Source organism: Mesocricetus auratus, unplaced genomic scaffold (assembly GCF_017639785.1).
Source record: "Mesocricetus auratus isolate SY011 unplaced genomic scaffold, BCM_Maur_2.0 Super-Scaffold_100027, whole genome shotgun sequence".
Lineage (NCBI taxonomy): Eukaryota > Metazoa > Chordata > Mammalia > Rodentia > Cricetidae > Mesocricetus > Mesocricetus auratus.
Window position 1 is genome coordinate 4,286,261 of NW_024429208.1, and position 18,507 is coordinate 4,304,767.

Sequence of the window (18,507 nt, forward strand, 5' to 3'; positions counted from 1 at the left end):
AGGCTCCCACTGAGCTGCTGGAGCATGGCTCAGTTCTGAGGAGGGAAACCCTCAGTGTCCCAGGTGCCTCCATTTGGAGACTGGGTGTAGGTAGCGGTCTGTCAACCTGCCATTCCCTCACCAATGGGGTTTCTGGGTAGGTCAGCAGCAGAGGTCGGACCATCGGTGAGGATGATGGTGGTCTCACACGTGCCTCTTTAGAACCTCAGTGCAGATCTCCTGGTTGAAACAACAGTTTCTTTCTCTCTGAAAAAAAAAAAAAAGATTGGGAAGCTTGCTCATAACTAATAGTCTTCAATGTTGACCAGTGCCCACCCATTGAAGGCCTTCTCACTTGAGCAGCTTTGAGCAGTCATTTCTAACCCTGTCTCCGCCCACTCTGCCTTGAAGCACGGCTGCTGGGGTTTTGGAGGCACTTGAGCATGCTGGCTTATCTTGCTCACGGCTGCGCCCTGCCTGGAGTAGGCAGGACATTTGGGCGCCTGCCCAGTGCTTAAACACTGCAGGCAGGGGCTGGGCAGGATGTGCAGAGTAGCTGGAAGAGCCGCATGGATCCAGGCCGGTCCAAACAGCAGTGGTTTTAACGCCATTCACGTGGCACCAGCGGATACGTAGGTAAGAGTGAGGTCCCTGCGGCGGCCCCCTCTTTAACCCCCTCAGGCACCCACACTCAGATCCAGGTTGCTTAGCCTTGGGCCCCCAGGGCTACATATTGCTTTGATATATTTCATCCATTTTATCGTCACATTGTCTTTTCCTCTCCTTTTTATAGAATGCTCTTGAGATCAAAGAATTCAAAAAGTACGGCCCCTTTGACCCTTATATCAATGCCAAGGTGTGTACCTCCCGGCCAGGACCCCACATCGTTTCTCTCTGCTGCGCTCTGCTGTGGTCCCTTGTCCTCCTGCCCAGGCTCCTCTTCACCGCCCTCCAGCTGCCCGCCTCAGCCCATCTGCTTTTGGCTTGTCTAGGGAAACCGCAGCACAGGGTCCGAGGCCTTATTTTTAAAACCATCCAATCCAGGAAAGGTCGGGAACATCTGGAGCAGCGGGAGTAGGAACTGGGACCTCGCCGTAAGCCTGCTGTGTGCCTGTGACTTGTGAGGCCATGGGAACTGGGCAAAGAGGCCCATCAGACCAGCCTGCTCACTTGCAATAGGCACCGGAAGTGATTGCCGTGTACTTCTTGAAATTAAAGCTTTTCCTTTTCGTCTGCTCCTGCCTTTCTTTTGAAGTAGACTCTGGCTTTCTTTCAGGTTTCCGTGGCCACAGTGGTGGTGCGGGGGACATAGGTGACCGCACTTCATTCTTTCAGAAGCTGTTGCTGGCTGCCGCCCTCTCTCCCTGGGTGTGTGCCTTTCTGCATGGTGCCTCATAGCTCTGTCCAGTGTCTAGTGTCACTTCTCTCTGCTTTGTCACTGTTGGCCCAGACGGGCTCTGAGACAGGAGCTGCAGGGCGCTGGCCTGGTGACTGGGGACAGCAGTGGTTTACTAGACCTACATGACCAGCCACTGTCTCTCCAGGAGACTTCTCCATAAAGAGGCAGAGCTTAGTAGGTGGTAGGTATGGCTCCTTATCCCTCACGTGCTAAATCTTATGTCCCTGGGGCTGGTGCACACGCACGTGCTTTTTTCCTCTGTCTCTGTTCCAGCCCCCTAACCCCATTAACAGCCAGCCCCCCCGTGTGAGTGTGTGTGTGTGTGTGTTTGTGTGTGCGCGCATGCGTGTGCGCCAGAGGCCAATGTTGAGTGTCTTCCCCAGCCACTCTGTCTTAGTTTTTGAGTCAGGGTCTCTCACTGAGCTGGAGCTTGTTGACCTGGCTGTCTGACCTGCAGGGAATCCCCAGGACTGTCCTCCCCAGTGCTGGAGTGCTCACCGTTTTTTACAGGGATTCCGAGAGCTGACTGGAGCCCTCCCGCCCGGGCTGTCCTCCCAGCTCTGGAGTCTGTCTAGACGCCGCGCTGTCCTGGTTGGTGCTCTGTGCTTGTTCGAAGCGCCCCTGCCCTGGGGAAGGGGGGTGTTCAGAAGTGTGCACTGCTCCTGGTGTCGGCCACACTTGCCATGGGCTGGCTTTGGAGGAAGGACTTTTCCGGTAGAGCAGCAGTTTGATGTCAGGCAGCCAACACATCCACTCTGTTCTGGACTATTCTCTCTGTGCTCTCGGAGTCAGGCAGGGCATACTTTATTGGAGCGGCTTTGGGGCGCAGGTAGGAGGTAGAGCCCTGAGTGGATGGAGACTTGCCGGCCAGGCTCTCTCCCCAGGCCTGACTCTAAGTCCTGAGCTCGCTCACCCCGCTAAGCCGCGTTTCCTCTTTTACAAAATGCGGTGTTGCTTCCTTCGTTGCTGGGTTGTTGTGGAGTCGTGTTCATAAAGTACCTGGAAACTAACAACACGTGAGGTCTTCTGAAATAACTGTGCAGTCTGTGGGGTTGGGGGCGTTGTTTTGTTTGTTTGTGGAGGCGGAGCCTCCCCACGTAGTAGGCTAGCTGTAGACCAGGCTGGCCTCGGACACACAGAGCTCTGTCTGCCTCTGCCTCCCGAGTGCAGGGCTTAAAGGTGTGCACCACCACCGCACCTAGCTACCTGTGCTATTCTGGAAAGGCACCATGTGATCTGTTTCCAGGGCTGGCGGGCCATTAGCGAAGTAGTCGCTCAGTGTGCCCAAGCTTTGGTTTAGTGAGGAAGGGACCTGGGGTGACCGTTCCCGCGTGTGGTGGAATCGGCTTCTCAAGCGTGGATTCAGTGCTGCGCCCTTGGTCGGAGGAAGTGCTCTCCCGAGTGTTTGATTGTGTGGACAGAGAAGGGAACAGGGTTTGAAGTCAGTGAACACTGGTGTCTGCCAGGGCCACCCTCCCTGTGCTTTCTCCCCTTGGGTGTGCACAGCACCGAGGGCCGGGCCGGGCTGTGTGTGCACAGGAAGCAGACTTGGTCCCCACCACTGGCTTTCACTAGCCTGGCCCGTGCCTAGGAATCGCTTTACTCAAGTGCGTGTGAGTGCTAAGTCCCCTCTGGCTCAAGTGCAGCCTTAGAAGCGGATGTGGGCTTCCCAAGCTCTGCTGCTTCCTCTCAGTACTCTTCCTTTCTACCAGCCATCCCAAAGCCAAGGAAAGTGAAAATGAGCCAGCTGTGGGGGCCAGGGACCCTTGTAAGACGGCTTCCCCTTGGCCACAAAGCAAGCAGCATAGACAAGCTCGTTCTAGGGTAGACCAGTTTTTCTGACCATCCACGCACGCCCCAGAGTGGAAGGAGCCTGAATTCTCCCTGACTGCATCAGGAGCACCAGAGGCTGCCAGAGCGCTTTCCATCTGAAGGGCTCTAGGCCGGAGGGCTCCTGCGGCCAGGGTCCCGGACTGCGGTGCATTCCGCCCCCCCCTTGTCTCTCTCCCCGTGCAGCTGTGGCCATGGCTGGCGATACGCTTGAGGGATAGCTGTTCACGCCTCGGCTCCAGAAACTTAGTTTTCACCTGAGATCTGAGCACAAAGACATTCACTTACAAGGCCGGGCCTGGCGGGCCACACCTGTGTCCTGGCACTCGGGCTGAGGCTGGAGAGTTACTGAAAGTCTGAGGGCTCTGTAGTGAGTAACAGGCCAGCCAGGAGCATGGTGGGACCTTGTCTGAAAACAGTAAGGAGACCCTGACACAGCCACCAAACTCAGAAAATTCCGAGTTTTTTTAGTACGCTGCCAATGCTCATATTTTGCCCCTTGTTCTCATGATGTCAATCGTGTCCTTCCCTTCCGCCTCCCTTCCCCTCCCCTCCCATCGTCCTTACACTCTCCAGCCGTAATGACGCTGCTGCTCTGATGGTATGGTTAGGTTAGGTTAGGTTAGGTTAGGTTAGGTTAGGTAGGTTAGGTATGGTTAGGTTAGGTAGGTTAGGTATGGTTAGGTTAGGTTAGGTTAGGTATGGTTAGGTTAGGTTAGGTTAGGTTAGGTATGGTTAGGTTAGGTAGGTTAGGTATGGTTAGGTTAGGTAGGTTAGGTATGGTTAGGTTAGGTTAGGTATGGTTAGGTTAGGTAGGTTAGGTATGGTTAGGTTAGGTTAGGTTAGGTATGGTTAGGTAGGTTAGGTTAGGTATGGTTAGGTTAGTTAGGTAGGTTAGGTTAGGTTAGGTATGGTTAGGTAGGTTAGGTTAGGTATGGTTAGGTTAGGTTAGGTATGGTTAGGTAGGTTAGGTTAGGTAGGTTAGGTTAGGTTAGGTAGGTTAGGTATGGTTAGGTTAGGTTAGGTATGGTTAGGTTAGGTTAGGTTAGGTATGGTTAGGTTAGGTTAGGTTAGGTATGGTTAGGTTAGGTATGGTTAGGTTAGGTATGGTTAGGTTAGGTAGGTTAGGTATGGTTAGGTTAGGTTAGGTAGGTTAGGTATGGTTAGGTAGGTTAGGTTAGGTATGGTTAGGTTAGTTAGGTAGGTTAGGTTAGGTAGGTTGGTTAGGTTAGGTTAGGTATGGTTAGGTAGGTTAGGTTAGGTAGGTTAGGTTAGGTATGGTTAGGTTAGGTTAGGTATGGTTAGGTTAGGTAGGTTAGGTATGGTTAGGTTAGGTTAGGTATGGTTAGGTTAGGTTAGGTAGGTTAGGTTAGGTTAGGTATGGTTAGGTAGGTTAGATTAGGTAGGTTAGATTAGGTAGGTTAGGTTAGGTTAGGTTAGGTATGGTTAGGTTAGGTTAGGTATGGTTAGGTTAGGTTAGGTTAGGTAGGTTAGGTATGGTTAGGTAGGTTAGATTAGGTAGGTTAGGTAGGTTAGGTAGGTTAGGTTAGGTTAGGTATGGTTAGGTTAGGTTAGGTATGGTTAGGTTAGGTAGGTTAGGTTAGGTAGGTTAGGTTAGGTAGGTTAGGTTAGGTTGCTTGTGCGGGACAGGGATGCCGCAGAAGGTTTACCCTTGTTAGTATGTCACTAGGTCACAGACTGTCTCGGTAATGGCGATGGTCTTGCAGGTGGTTTCATTCCTTAGGGGGGTGGGGCCTGAAGGTGCAACTTAGAAGGGTCTCAAATATGCCAGGCAGCCATTCTGCCACTGAGTAAAATACCCCCAGCCCTTGTTTTGAGACAAGTTCTGGCTCTGAGGCCCGGCCTGGTCTTGAACTCAGGACCCTCTATCCTCCTACTTCAGTCTCCTGAGTGCTGGGATTATAGGTGTGTCCTATCATACCAGCAAGAATTTTAAATAATAGTATCATGTGCCTTTACCCTCTTAACAGTTTTCTTGGCCACGTCTGTGGTTGGGCCAGTGACTGGTTCTTTGTAAGCTCTGTGTAGTTCCCAGGTGAGTCTTTTGAGATGCACTGTTTCTGAGCCGGCTTCGGACCAGTTTTCCTAGTAACAGAGAGAATCGCCCGCTGCCTGGCTCAGGTCCCTGGGCTGCCGGCTGCGGTTTCTCAGCGGGCTGGCGTGGCTTTCTGCTGGCTGCTTTGGTCCAAGTTCTGAGCTGCAGGAGCGAGTTGGACTCTTGGTTGCCATTGTGGCCACTCTTCCTTTTCCTGTCTTCTTTGTCCGGCTTTACCTTTCTTCCTAGTCCTGACTCTAGAACCTGCACCGCAGCTGTAGACAGCTACAGCTCTGCCTCCTTACCTCAGGCCTCCGTCCACGGGGAGCGCGAGCCCATCTGTGAGAGGGTACGCCCTGTAGAAACACTTCCGTGTGGTTTCCTCTGCTCACTTATGAATGTGTATATTTGTGAGTCACATAGAGGAATCTGCAGAGAGGTAGACCCCGTTTTCTTAGACCTGTTGACCGTAGCAGGGAAAACTTAGCCTCCAGATGAGTGGGGATGGAGGTTAGTGAAAGGCTTAGTATCACGTTTGAGGCTAGCCCGGGCACATGACCTTCCCCCAGTTCAGAAGGCTGAAAGGGAAGTGTGTCCCTATGTCCCATGACTGGTGAATCTGCTCTCCACAGGATCCCTGCCCGCCCCTCTCTAGGGTCCATGAGTCAGTTGGAGGACCCCCTAACCTGACAGTGCTCAGCTCTGAAAAGAAACCAGGATCCTGTAGTGGTGGCCAGTGCTCAGCCACGGTGGCGTGTGCTCACCACAGACAAGCTCGAGAAAGCTGAGCACCAGCCCGTGTCTGGCAGAATGATCCACTCTCAGACGCCTCTACAGTGAGGTGTAGTTACATGGTGTTTAACACCAGGCAGGCAGTGTGCCAGGACCGACCAAGACTGTGCCTTAGCAGGGCAACTTCGGGACAACCCTCTTCATTCTAGCAGAAGCCAGTAGGCCAAAGAAAACCAATAAACACACCCAAAAAGCACTCACCGTGTTTTTCTGCTTCATCGTTTTGGTAGGATGCATTTGGTAGGACTAAACCCAGGGTCCTGGGTGTGCTAAGCACCTATTCTGCCACTGAGCCGTATTTCCAGCATGTCTTTATACCTCTGCCTCCCTCCCTCCCTCCCTCCCTCCCTCCCTCCCTCCCTCCCTCCCTCCCTCCCTCCCTCCCTCGCTGGATAGTTTTGTCTTTAAGGCTTTATAACCTTTCAGTCTCTAAGTCACACGTTACAAAGTCTAGGACGTAATTCTGGATGCTGGGAGGCACCGTGGCTGTAAATGATTTTCTTGAGAGTCAGCACGTTTTCCTGGATGGAGTTCTGTTGAGAGAAGGTGGCCTTGTGGCCCTGCTTGGCATGCAGAAGTTGAGGTAGAAAACTCAGAGACCTTTCTTAAACTTCTTTGGGTTGCGTTTTCCAGATAACTCCCATGAGCTCTGTTGAAGTAGCTGTGTGTTGTTACAAGGAAGTGAATTGACAGCCCCGAGTTTGCTCGGGGGCCTTGGGTCCTAGGTTGGTAGGAAGGAGGTGGCACGCCCAGTGTCCACAGGGAGCCACACACATGTGCCTCCCGTTGGGCCACTGAGAGCAGCGCCCTGTGGCCGCTTTGCCCCTGTGGCCGCCTTGCTGAGCTGTGCCGCTCTGTTGAGTCCTCTGCGTCTCGTGTGTGTCTCTCTGCATGTGCTCCTGCTGCCACTTTCTCTGTCGTTGTTTTGGCTTAAAACATTCCTTTGCTGTCACTCTGGCCGCTGGGGGCCTTGGTCTCAGCAACTCATCCATCTTTGTGTAGCTGGGGTAAAAACAAATCAAATCAAAACAAAACCAACCAAAAGCACAGTGATGCAGTCAAAAGCAGATGGGATTGATGCATGTTTGGGTAACTCTTCATCTGTCCCTTTAATGTCACTAACAGAATTAAAACGACTGTAGACGTAGTTAACTTTTAGCTTGTGGTGACTGACAGGTGCACAGTATGGACATGGGGCAGGCCCTCTCAAGCCTCGTCTTCCCCAAAGTAGCGGAAGCTGCCTGGGTAAACTGAGGACTGAGACGTGTGAGAGCCTTGCTCTCATGAGCGCTTCTGTGAAAAGAGAGGTTGTGAAAAACTGTCTGCTTCCATTACACGTCATCAGCCTCAAGTGGAGACCACGATTGACGTGACTCACGTTTTGCTTCTTGACGGTTGAAAAGGCACAAGGTTCCCCAGTTTCACCCCAGACTCTGTCCTGGAGGCAGAATTGGCGTCAGAGGCCTTCAGCCCACGAGCTGAATGGAGGACAGTTTTGCACTGGAATATTTTGCACCTCTCACACCAGAGCATCCCAGGGCCTGCCCCTTTCTTACACGAGAAGGTCCCCGACATGCTCACTCTTACGCAGTGGAAACTGCGTGCCTTGCCCCCCCCCCCCCCCGTGCCCTTGTGTAGGAGGTGGGAGGCAGGAAGAGGGTGAGCCTGTGCCTGCCTCCTCAGAAGTGGCTGCTGCCTTGAGAGTGGTGTGCGGTGCTCTGCTCTGTTCCTCTCCCTGCCGGCTGATCGATTTGCATGCCAGGAGCTATGGATGATAACCTCCTTTTAAAAAGCTTCGTGGAAGGCTGTGGATGGTAGATAAAGCCAGAATCCGAACCACGGGGTTGGACAAAGAAATGCTTGTAAAACCAGTTGAAGTTTCAAATGAAACAATGGCAGTGATATAACATTCGTGCATGCCAGGGCATCTACCAAATGCCTGCCAAATTCCCCGTTCCCCTCTCCTTCAGTGTGGAGATGCGCCCTTGAAGGCACACAGAGCCTGCAAATGTTCCCAGAATGCTCCCTTCTTCCTGCAGGGAGTGGAGGCAGATGTGGCCCGTGGGAGCCATCAGGCTTGATTGTTTGGGATGATGCCTGGATTTGGACTCCCGTAAAGTTCCCAAGTACTGCTGCTGTTTTCTCATTTAAATTTCAGTGGTTTTATGGGTGGCTGTACAGGCAGATGCCAGTCCCCCTGCCCCAGCCCCCTGCCCCCACCCCCCCTCTGACACGCTGCGCTTGCTGACCCTCAGAACAACGACAACGAGACTGCCCTGCATTGCGCAGCGCAGTACGGCCACACGGAGGTGGTGAAGGCCCTGCTGGAGGAGCTCACAGACCCCACCATGCGCAACAACAAATTCGAAACACCTCTGGACCTGGCCGCGCTCTACGGGCGGCTCGAGGTGGTGAAGATGCTGCTGAGCGCGCACCCCAACCTCCTGAGCTGCAGCACCAGGAAGCACACCCCCCTTACACTTGGCCGCCAGGAACGGCCACAAGGCTGTGGTGCAGGCCCTGCTGGACGCCGGCATGGACAGCAACTCCCAGGTTAGCAAGGCGGGCGCCGTCTCCCGGCACAGGGTCTCAGGGGGTGGGGAAGGCCAGGCTGTGTGCCCTCCTCAGCACCCCACGCCACACTCACGTGCTTCTGTCTGCCACTTTGTCCCGCCCGCCCGCTGTGACATCTCAGAGACAGAGGGGCTCCGCCGAGCGAGTCTAGTGTTTTTCGCTTGTTTCTTCTCAGGGTGTGGGATACAGCCCTTAAACCCTGAAAAGAAGTGCTTATGGGCCATCTCAAAGCCAGAAAGTTCATTACCTTCCCGTACGTGCCCCTCCCCCACCCGCTCAGCCTCCAGCATGAGTGACTCAGCACTCTCCTGTGATGGCAGGCTTCTCAGTCAGTACCTGCCTAAGCTTGGTGCCGACTCTCCACGTGGGCCCGAGGTGCTTTTACTCCCTCTCCCCCCGGGGACGTGGAGCTTGGTCGGGTTTTCTTGGTCGGTCAGCATCCCCACAAGCAGTTGGGGGCTCGTGCACGTGGCCTGCAATAGCACACGCGTGGTCTTGCTGTGTCGTCCATGGTGGTTTTAGAACCCACACAAGGCATGTTGGAAAGAGAAGCCTGCAGAGGGCTCTGTGTGGCTGGCTCAGTTGCCCCCCATCCGCGTCTCACTTGTCATGTGACACACCCAACTGTTCTCATGATGTGCTGCTGCGCTCTCTTTGCCTTCCAGACGGAGATGGGCAGCGCTTTGCATGAGGCTGCTTTGTTTGGCAAGACCGATGTGGTGCAAATTCTGCTGGCTGCAGGTGAGGTTGGCAGCGCTGATCCCACGTGCCAGCATCTGTGTGCGTGGTTTAGCGCGGTGTGACTTGGTCCTGGAAGGCTGGGCTGTTGATGGCTGTGCGTGAACAAGGCTGGCCGTGCAGCTGGAGAGCTATGGGTGCCCTTGGACTCTCCTGGAGATGCTCACTGTCCTGGCCCACTTCCCGTCCTTTCCAGGAATCGACGTCAACATAAAGGACAACCACGGCCTGACTGCCCTGGACACGGTGCGGGACCTGCCTTCTCAGAAGAGCCAGCAGATAGCAGCCCTGATAGAAGGTGTGGGTCACCTCACTGTCTGGGGACCAGGGATGGCTATCCCACAATGCACCGTGCTTGGGGCGACCTCTTCTTTTTAACCGTCTTCCCCGGCAGAGCACATGACTGGAAAAAGAAGCGTGAAAGAAGCAGAGAAGATCTGCCCAGCCCAGCCACCTCTCCTGTCAGGCACAGACGCCGCAGCACCAAAGTCTCAGGGTGAGGGCTTTCTTCACAGCCTCAGGAGAGTCAGTGGAAAGTTCTTCATTCAAACAATAATTGCAGGGTGTTGTGATGACTTACTCCGTTCAGTTGTGTCCATGAAATTTTAGCAGGCATGGCGTAGATTTTGCTATGGGTATTATCTGCCCTACTTTTCCCTTTTCATTTAAAAAAATTATTATTATTTTTTAATTAAGCCAGGCATGTGCCTTAACCCTAGCACTTGAAAAACAAGTTCCAGGCTAAGCAGGGCTATACAGTAAGACCTTGTCTTAAAAAGAAAAAAGAATATATATATATATATACACACACACACACACACATACATACATACATGCACACTACATATATAATGCGTATGGCCAGGTGTGTCTATGTGCACTGCATGCATTCAGGAGACCGTGGCGGTCAGAGGTGTCTTGGGTTGTGCAGATGGTTGTGGGCTGCCACGTGGGTGCTGGACACTGAGCTCTACAGGCGCAGCCCGTGCTCTTGACCTCTGAGCCGGCTCTCCAGCCCCGCTGCTTCATTTTGGCCTCTGCTTCTGTGGGATGTGTGATTGGCAGGGTCATCTCAGGATTGCTTCCTACCCCAAAACACGCGGCAGTGCGCTGGGAACAGCTGGTCCAGTGTGGTCTGGGCAGGAGGTGCTCATCCGCAGCAGAGTCCTGGAGTTTTCTGTTTTTGTTTTTTTGAACTCTTTGGGGGCCTGCCACACAGGTCCCAAATAAATATACAGAGACTTATTCTTACTTACGAATGCCCAGTCTTAGCTTGGCTTATTTCTCTCTTTTTTGTTGTTATTGTTGTTTGTTTGTTTTGTTTTGTTTTTTTGAGACAGGGTTTCTCTGTATTGTTTTGAAGTCTGTCCTGGAACTAGCTCTTGTAGACCAGGCTGGCCTTAAACTCACAGAGATCCGCCTGCCTCTGCCTCCTGAGTGTTAGCATTAAAGGCGTGCGTCCCCCACCACCTGGCTAGCTTGGCTTGTTTCTAACCAGCTTCTCTACCTTAAATTATCCAGTTTCTCTTTAACTACATTTTACCTCTGTGCTTTTTACCTTCCTTTGTTCTATTCTATTTATTAATTGTGTAAGCAGTATTCTACCTGCATGTGTGCCTGCACACCAGAAGAGGGCGCCAGATCTCATCACAGATGGTTGTGAGCCACCATGTATGTGGTTGCTGGGAATTGAACTCAGGACCTCTGGAAGAGCAGCCAGTGCTCTTAACCTCTGAGCCATCTCTCCAGCCCCCCCCCCCTTTCTTTATTCTGTATATCTTTCTTCCTTCTTACTCCATGGCTGGCTGGGTGGCTCCTCCTCCTTGTCTCGCTCCTCCCACCTCTCTCGAGCCTGGATTTTCCCTCCTATTCTCTCTCTCTGCCTGGCAGCCCCACCTATCTATCCCTCACCTGCCTTGCTATTGGCCGTTCAGGTCTTTATTAGACCAATGGGTGTTGTAGACAGGCAAAGTAACACAGCTTCACAGAGTTAAACAAATGCAACCTAAGAGAATGAATGTGGCACATCTTTGTGTCATTAAACAAATGTTGCACAGCACAAGCAAATGTAACACATCTTAAACTAATACTCCACAACATATTCCCGTCTGGTTTACTGAGCAGCCTGTGGTATGATCAGAGACAAATAAGCCCTGATTGACAGCATGCCCCAAATGTTGACAGCAGTAGACGGTGAAACAACGCAGAGGGGGAGGGACGGAGCGGAGGTGGGAGGGCTGCAGGCTCCCGGCTTGCCCATGCTGGTTCCTCAGACCGCCCCCACCCTCACCCCCGTCTGTCCCACTCCAAAGTTTTCCTTGATCTTGTCACCTGCTAGCAGCGGGCTCAGTCATTCACTGAGCTCTTGGCTTTCAAGGAGCTCACACTGACATCTGCGATATTACAAGCCGCTCCGGGATGCCATTTCTAACAGAGCCGAGGACACAGCCATTAAGTCACGAGTGCCTTGTCAGAAAGGCTTCGCTTTCCTCTGAGTGCTTGGCGCTTTCATTAAATCATTTTAAGTGAGCTAGCTCCAGGTCCCAAGAGAAACCCTGCCTCAGAAGCATGGGGTGAAGGCTGAGCGTGGCGCACGCCGTTAGTCCCAGCACTCGGGAGGCAGAGGCAGGCGGATCTCTGTGAGTTTGAGACCAGCCTGGTCTACAGAGTGATTTCAGAGTCAGGTAAATATCTGGTCTTCAAAGCAAGTTCCGGGACAGCCAGGGTTACACAGAGAAACCCTGCCACAAAAACAAACAAACACACAAGAAAACAAAAGGTCAGCCGTAACGTGCAGCGATCCTGTGGTTGTCAGTTACACATCGCTGCACGTCCAGGTTAAGTTCCGGTCACATGGTGTTGAGCTGCTGGAGCGCCTACGGAGGATGTGGCAATTACATATTTAAACTGCTTTCCTTTTGGTTGGGAATCGGACCCAGAGCTGCGTGCATGCTTAGCCAGCGTTCTGCCACTATGCCGCACTCCTCTTTACTGAATCAGAGAAGGCCGGCCCTTGCTTGTCCTTATCAAAGTGATCGTGTTCCCTGTGGGTTAGTGTTCATTGCGGTTCGCACTGCCAAGGGGTCTGTGTCCAGCCAGTGTCTGGAACCCAGGCTGCACCCCTTTTCCTAATGACCTTGCCGTCTGCCCTCTTTCTTCTCCAGGGAATGTGGAGAGAGCAGTAACGGAGCTGATAGTTGCTTTTGACGCGCACGCTGAGGAGGAGGGTCCCTACGAGGCACTGTACAATGCCGTGTCCTGCCACTCCTTGGACAGCACGGCCAGTGGGCGATCGTCCGACCGAGATTCCGTGAACAAGGAGGCTGAGGCCGCGGGGCCGAGAGCTGCTGGAGGGAGGCCTGTACGTGGCCCAGGCCCGAGCCTCCCAGGGGCTCTGGCGGTGCTGGCGGGGTGCTGGCTGGCGAGAGGAAGTCTGGTGCCTGCTCTTGCTTCTGAGGCCTGAGTCCACCCGCTGTTGGGGGGGGTGGGGGGCTCTGTCTCGCCTCCCGTTCCAGGTGCTGAAGCTACAGCTGACACTGAGGTAGAAGCTCGTTTTTCAAGTTCAGTGTATCCAGTCTGCAGCTCTCTGCCCCCCGCTGGCTGCCGTAGCGCACTCCGAGTGTCCTGGTTTAGCCTCAGTGCCGTTCAAGCCCTTGGGACCTTGCCGTGGGTGGTTTATTCTCTCAGGAGAGCAGAGCATCCCAGTGGCAGGAGTTGCTGGCTGTTGCAGTCCTGTCTGCCTAACCAGCCAGATGGATGGGGGTGGTCCTGCCCCGGGGGGAGGGCATAGCAAGACCGACTCAGACCGTGTGTGCACTTACTAGACGTGGTGTCCGTTGTTGATTCTTACTCGTCCCGTTTCCTGAAAGCAGCGCTGCGTTTCTCCTCCTCCGTCTGTCCCTCCTGTCTTGGCGCTGTTCTGTCCACGGGCCTCCAGACTCCTGACGCCCCCTCCACACCCAGAGTCAGTCTGCCCTGTCTGCAGCCCTGGCCCCACCTCTTCCCATCTCCACACATTGTTGTCCCAGTTGTCACCCCCTCGCCCGTTGTCTGACGTGGCTGACTGACCACCAGACAGGTTTGGGGGCGTATGTGTGTTTTTCCTGCTGACTTTCCCTCTGGCAGGACCTTTCTAGCTGTGGCCTGGTGCGTTCTTTGTTGGCGGTCTGCTTGCCCTGCCCTCTGGCCCGATGCAATGGCAGTGTCCGCGTGTGGGTGTCAGTGAGCCCTCCAGTGTGGCAGCCTTGCAGAGTAGGCGTAGCGAGGGCACTCACTCCTCACTGTGAGTGGTGAAGGGAGAGCGTTCGCTGTTGGCATCTGACCTGTCTGAGAAGGCTTGGCTTTAAGTGGGGCTTGCAGGTGTCACCCAGTAGGGGGCGCTAGTGCCTTTGGTAGCAGCCACAAAGTCCTGCAGAGAACTGAGTAACCTCTGATGGCCAGCCTCTCTGCCGGTTGTGCTAAGCAAAAGCCAGAGCATCTGGGAGTGCATGCTTTGTCATGTGTGCATAAGTATGTTGTAGCCATTCTTGTTCTGGTTTTCTGGCCTCGCAGGAGGACTGAGTGATGGAGGCTGGTGTGGAGCAGATAAGCTTGTTTGAACAGAGAGGTCCCAGGTGCTAAAATCCAAAACAGCATCTGTGCAAATTCCTCTGGAAATCTCTATCATTCAGCATTCCAGCCCCCTCTCCCCCCTTTAGCAATAGAGAACTGGTCTGCAAACCTGGGGCGGAGCCTGGGGCCAGCCCTGTCCCAGCCCCCCTGAGTAAGGTGCAGGTGCAGTGTCCCAGCCCCCCCCCAGTAAGGTGCAGGTGCAGTGTCTCCCCAGCCTTTGACTTTGCCATACTAAGGTCGTATGTGCTCCTGAAGTTGTCCACCCACCATTCACCTGCCCAGTGTCCTCCTTCAGTGACTTCCTTACTGTGGGGACAGGGTTGGAAAACCACAGCCCACTGACAGGAGCCTTGTTTGTTTTTTAATGAAGTCGTATGCACCATTTGCCTGTTGTCTGTGGTAGAGCTGACTGTGAAGCCTCGCATAGCTGCTTTAGGTCCTTTGGGAACACGCTTGTCAGCTCCTGTGCTAGGGCGACTGGTGCCCATGCCCCTGTCTAAATGAGCAGGAGTGACACACGGGGTTCCCTGTAGCCGCATTTTTATTATTTGAAGGGACGATTAAAAACAAGAGATGTGCTGGGTGTGTTGGCGCCCGCCATTAATCCCAGCACCCAGAGGCAGTGGCAGAGCGAGGCCGGGACGGGAGGACCTCTGCGAGGCCAGTCTGGTCTGCATAGCAAGTTCCAGGACAGCCAGGGCTGCATGTGAGACCCAAAACGACAGCAGCAGCAGAAACAACCCAAGAGATGTTTTGTTCTGAGTTGAGGGACCTCAAGCTCTTGGGCTTGAGTGAACCCCCCTGCTCGGTGCCCCGGCTAGCTGAGGGGTTGTGGTGGGACTTTCCCTGCGGAGCAGGGACGGCCGTGAGCAGCACAGCGATGAAGTTTGAGCAAGGGCAGACGTTCCGCCTTTGGTTGCCTTTCCCGTTGCTTCCCCGGGCGTCGTGGTTCTGGAAGAGCTCCGGAGCTGGGTCTCTCCGTCTCAGGTTACATCTCTTCCGTGTAGACTGGAAGTTGAGCCTCTGCTCTTCGCTTTCGGGTGTCTGTGTCTGTCAGGTAGAGCCCTTGTGCCAGCGAGGGCTTTCGGCTTTCTGTGCTGCCCTCCTTGGCAGCCAGGAAGGAGGTGTCTGTGGTCTTCGCTGCCCTCGTCAGAAACCATGGCACAGCTGACGCGTCTGTGTACGGGGCCCTTTGTGCGCTCAGAGAGGGGGTGCTGACTTTAGGCTCCTGGGGGGATTCTTTACATAATGCTTTTTATTCCCGAGGACTAAAATAAGGGAAAGCCAAACAAACGTTAAATATTTGTAAAGGAGAGATGGTAGAATATTTATTTTTTCCTCTGCAGAGAGAACGTCCGCCGCCTCCAGCAAAGCCACCCCCTGACGAAGAGGAGGAAGAGCGCGTAGATAAGAAGTATTTGCCCTTGACAGCCTCTGAGGTAGAGGGTTGGGGTCACCCCATCACTGGCATAGCATTTGTTACATGGTAGATCTGTGAGTTCAAAGGAGGCTCTGTTCTCTTCTCCTCTTTTCTTTTTTAAGATTTTTTTTGTATGTACGTTATATATACATACATACATACATACATGCATGCATGCATGCATACATACATACATACATGCACCACATGCCTGCCTGGTGCCCGTGGAGGTAGGATGAAGGCATCAGATCCCCTGGAACTGGAGTCACAAATGGTTGTGAGCCACCATGTAGGTGCTGGAATTTGAATCCGGGTCCTCTGGGAGAGCAGCCAGTGCTCTTAACCGCTGAGCCGCCTCTCAAGCCCCTGTGCATTGAATCCAGAGCCTTGCTTATGTCAAGCAAGCACTGTCACTGAGCCATTTCCCCAGCATATTCTCTTTTGTAAAGAGAGGGAAGGTTGTTGCACTTGTGTGTGAGTGTGAGGCATATACATGAGTATGTAGACACACGTGCCCCTGCAGGTAACGGGCGCACACACAACTCTGCCACACTTTTTCTGTGTGCCGGATGAGGTCCAATGCTTGCAGAGCGAGCACTCCTGCCCCCTGAGCCCTATCACCAGCCTTGTTCTCTCGTTACCCCTGTGCTTAGCGCGTTTGTTTGTGACACGCACATGTCGGGAATCTGGAGCGAGGCCTTTCAAACCAAGAGGCTCCAGGTGCTGCAGTAGCGCGCCAGCCGTACGGGAGCCTGGCCTGTTGTTGTCTGGCCGCCCCACCTGGACAGTCTCTGCCTTCACACTGTGTTGTCTGCTGACGAAGGCTTCCAAGCACCCCTGTCCTTGCCACTGTATGAGCAGCACCACGTTACCACGTCCCAGTGCTCAGCCCCAGAGGCCTCCTTTCTGTTGTTACGCGTGTGCTGCTTCTCGTAAAGTCCGTTGTATCCAGACATGGATCAGGTCAGAGGCAACCAGTGGAAAAGGGAGAGATTTTGGTCTGGATGCTTTTGCTGTGTGATATTTCATCTGCGAGTTTATTAAATAATCAAGTTTATAAAATTAAATAATTTTATAATTTATAATTGTAACAACCAGAGAGCTGTTTCACAGAGAAACCGTGTCTTGGAAAACAAAGCAAGTTTTTTTTTATGTTTGTGTGTGTGTGTGTGTGTGTGTGTGTGTGTGTGTGTGTGTGTGGTTGGAGGAGAGTTCTTTCCTTCTGTCTTGTAGTTCAGGGGATGCACACAGGTTGTCGGGTGCAGGCAGCACCTCTGCCGCTGGGCCATCCTGCCTGGGGGGTGTCCGTGGGTGACACCGTCCTTTGGAGATGTTTCCTGATAGCCTGGAACTCTAAGTCAGTTGAACCAACACAGCTGGCTTTTGGAAGACCATGAAAATAGAGCTCTGTACTTGCCTATTTGCTGTTATTATGGGTACATAGCATAGAGGAGACATGGCCTGAGTCGTTGTTCTCTTAGTGATGGAGACAGGATTTCTGTTATTTTATTTTAGAATATGGGTATTTTTTTCCTATGTGTCTGTCTGTGCATCACAGCCATGCCTGGGATCCCGAGAGGATGAGTAGGACATCGGATTCCATGGAACTAGAGTTTCAGATGCTTGTGAGCTGCCCACTGTGGGTGCTGGGACCTATGCTTAGGTCCTTTTGCAGGAGCAGCTAGAACTCCAACCCCACCATCTCTGTTTCCAACTCTCTAAAAGCTTTAAAACTAAACTGAGACACTGATGCCAGTAAACTTGAGGCCATTTTACTGTGTTTATAGGAATTGGAGGATTGAACCCAGCAGTCTCTGATGCTAAGGACGGCTTTATGACCAAGCCAAACCTTAGGGCTGTGTGTCTGTTAATCATACCATGTGAGACAGAGAGAGAGAGAGACAGAGAGAGATAGAGATAGAGAGACAGAGATAGAGAGAGAGAGACAGAGATAGACAGAGAGAGAGAGACAGAGAGAGAGAGGGGGCCACGGTCTCCTCTGTGTTGGGGCTTCTCAGCCATGGCGGGGTGATGACTGGGTGATGGGGTGATGGCCGGGTGATGGTGGGGTGATGGCGGGGTGATGGCGGGTTGATGGGGTGATGGCCAGGTGATGGCGGGTGATGGGGTGATGGCGGGTGATAGCCGGGTGATGGGGTGATGGGGTGATGGCGGGTGATGGCCGGGTGATGGGGTGATGGGGTGATGGCGGGTGATAGTGGGTGATAGCGGGTGATGGGGTGATGGCGGGGTGATGTCTGGGTGATGGCCGGGTGATGGGGTGATGGGGTGATGTCTGGGTGATGGCGGGTGATGGGGTGATGGCAGGTGATGGGGTGATGGCGGAGTGATGGGGTGATGTCTGGTGATGGCGGGTGATGGCGGGGTGATGGCAGGTGATGGCGGGTGATGGCAGGGTGATGGCGGGTGATGGGGTGATGAGGTGATGGCGGGTGGTGGCGGGTGATGGCGGGTGATGGGGTGATGAGGTGATGGCGGGTGATGGCGGGTGATGGGGTGATGAGGTGATGGCGGGTGATGGCGGGTGATGGCTGGCTGCCTGCAACCCTTCTGTGCCCCAGCAGTGCTGCTCTCCACAGGAACTGTTTAGCTTTGGGTCATGCCAGCCCTGGAGGAAAGGGGAAAGAAGATTAAGAAGTAGTTTAGTGAAAAACGGAATCTTTCCTTTTGAAAACCAGTTGTTATCGTAGTCACTGAGACACAGGGCCACTTCTGTGGGAGCAAGGGGTGCCTGGAAGAAAAGTTTATTGTGGACTGTGAAGGTTTCATACCCTAGCTTGGTCAGGGCCAGAGCAAGAGGAGGCGAACACCCTCATTTATTGTCTGGTTCCAAGCAGGGGCTTTCATTAGGCCGTTGAAGAAGGGAAGGCAGTCCAAATTAGATGGAGGAAAATGAGGCCAATCCGGGTTAGAATCAGAGAAACCACATTTCATGCCTTGCTCTGCTGTGAACTTTGTGTAACCTTGGGCAGGTTTCTGGCCCTTTCTGAATTTGCAGATGAAATGGCCAGAACCCCAGGCATCCTGACTGTGACTAGTGTCCAGCCGTGGCGGTTGGTGACTTCTGCTCACGTTTGCCCTGCCCCT

At 53.3% G+C, this 18,507-nt stretch overlaps 1 protein-coding gene across 1 annotated transcript in view; it reads left to right on the forward strand.

The window, feature by feature from the left end:
* The window catches only part of Anks1a (ankyrin repeat and sterile alpha motif domain containing 1A), a 155,851-nt gene that overhangs the window by 54,253 nt on the left and 83,091 nt on the right, over nucleotides 1-18,507 (forward strand). The window contains 8 exon segments of the mRNA XM_013124329.3: nucleotides 773-835; nucleotides 8,312-8,527; nucleotides 8,529-8,609; nucleotides 9,296-9,371; nucleotides 9,565-9,666; nucleotides 9,763-9,864; nucleotides 12,533-12,729; nucleotides 15,326-15,418. Of these exon segments, the coding sequence (XP_012979783.1) occupies nucleotides 773-835; nucleotides 8,312-8,527; nucleotides 8,529-8,609; nucleotides 9,296-9,371; nucleotides 9,565-9,666; nucleotides 9,763-9,864; nucleotides 12,533-12,729; nucleotides 15,326-15,418 (930 nt within the window).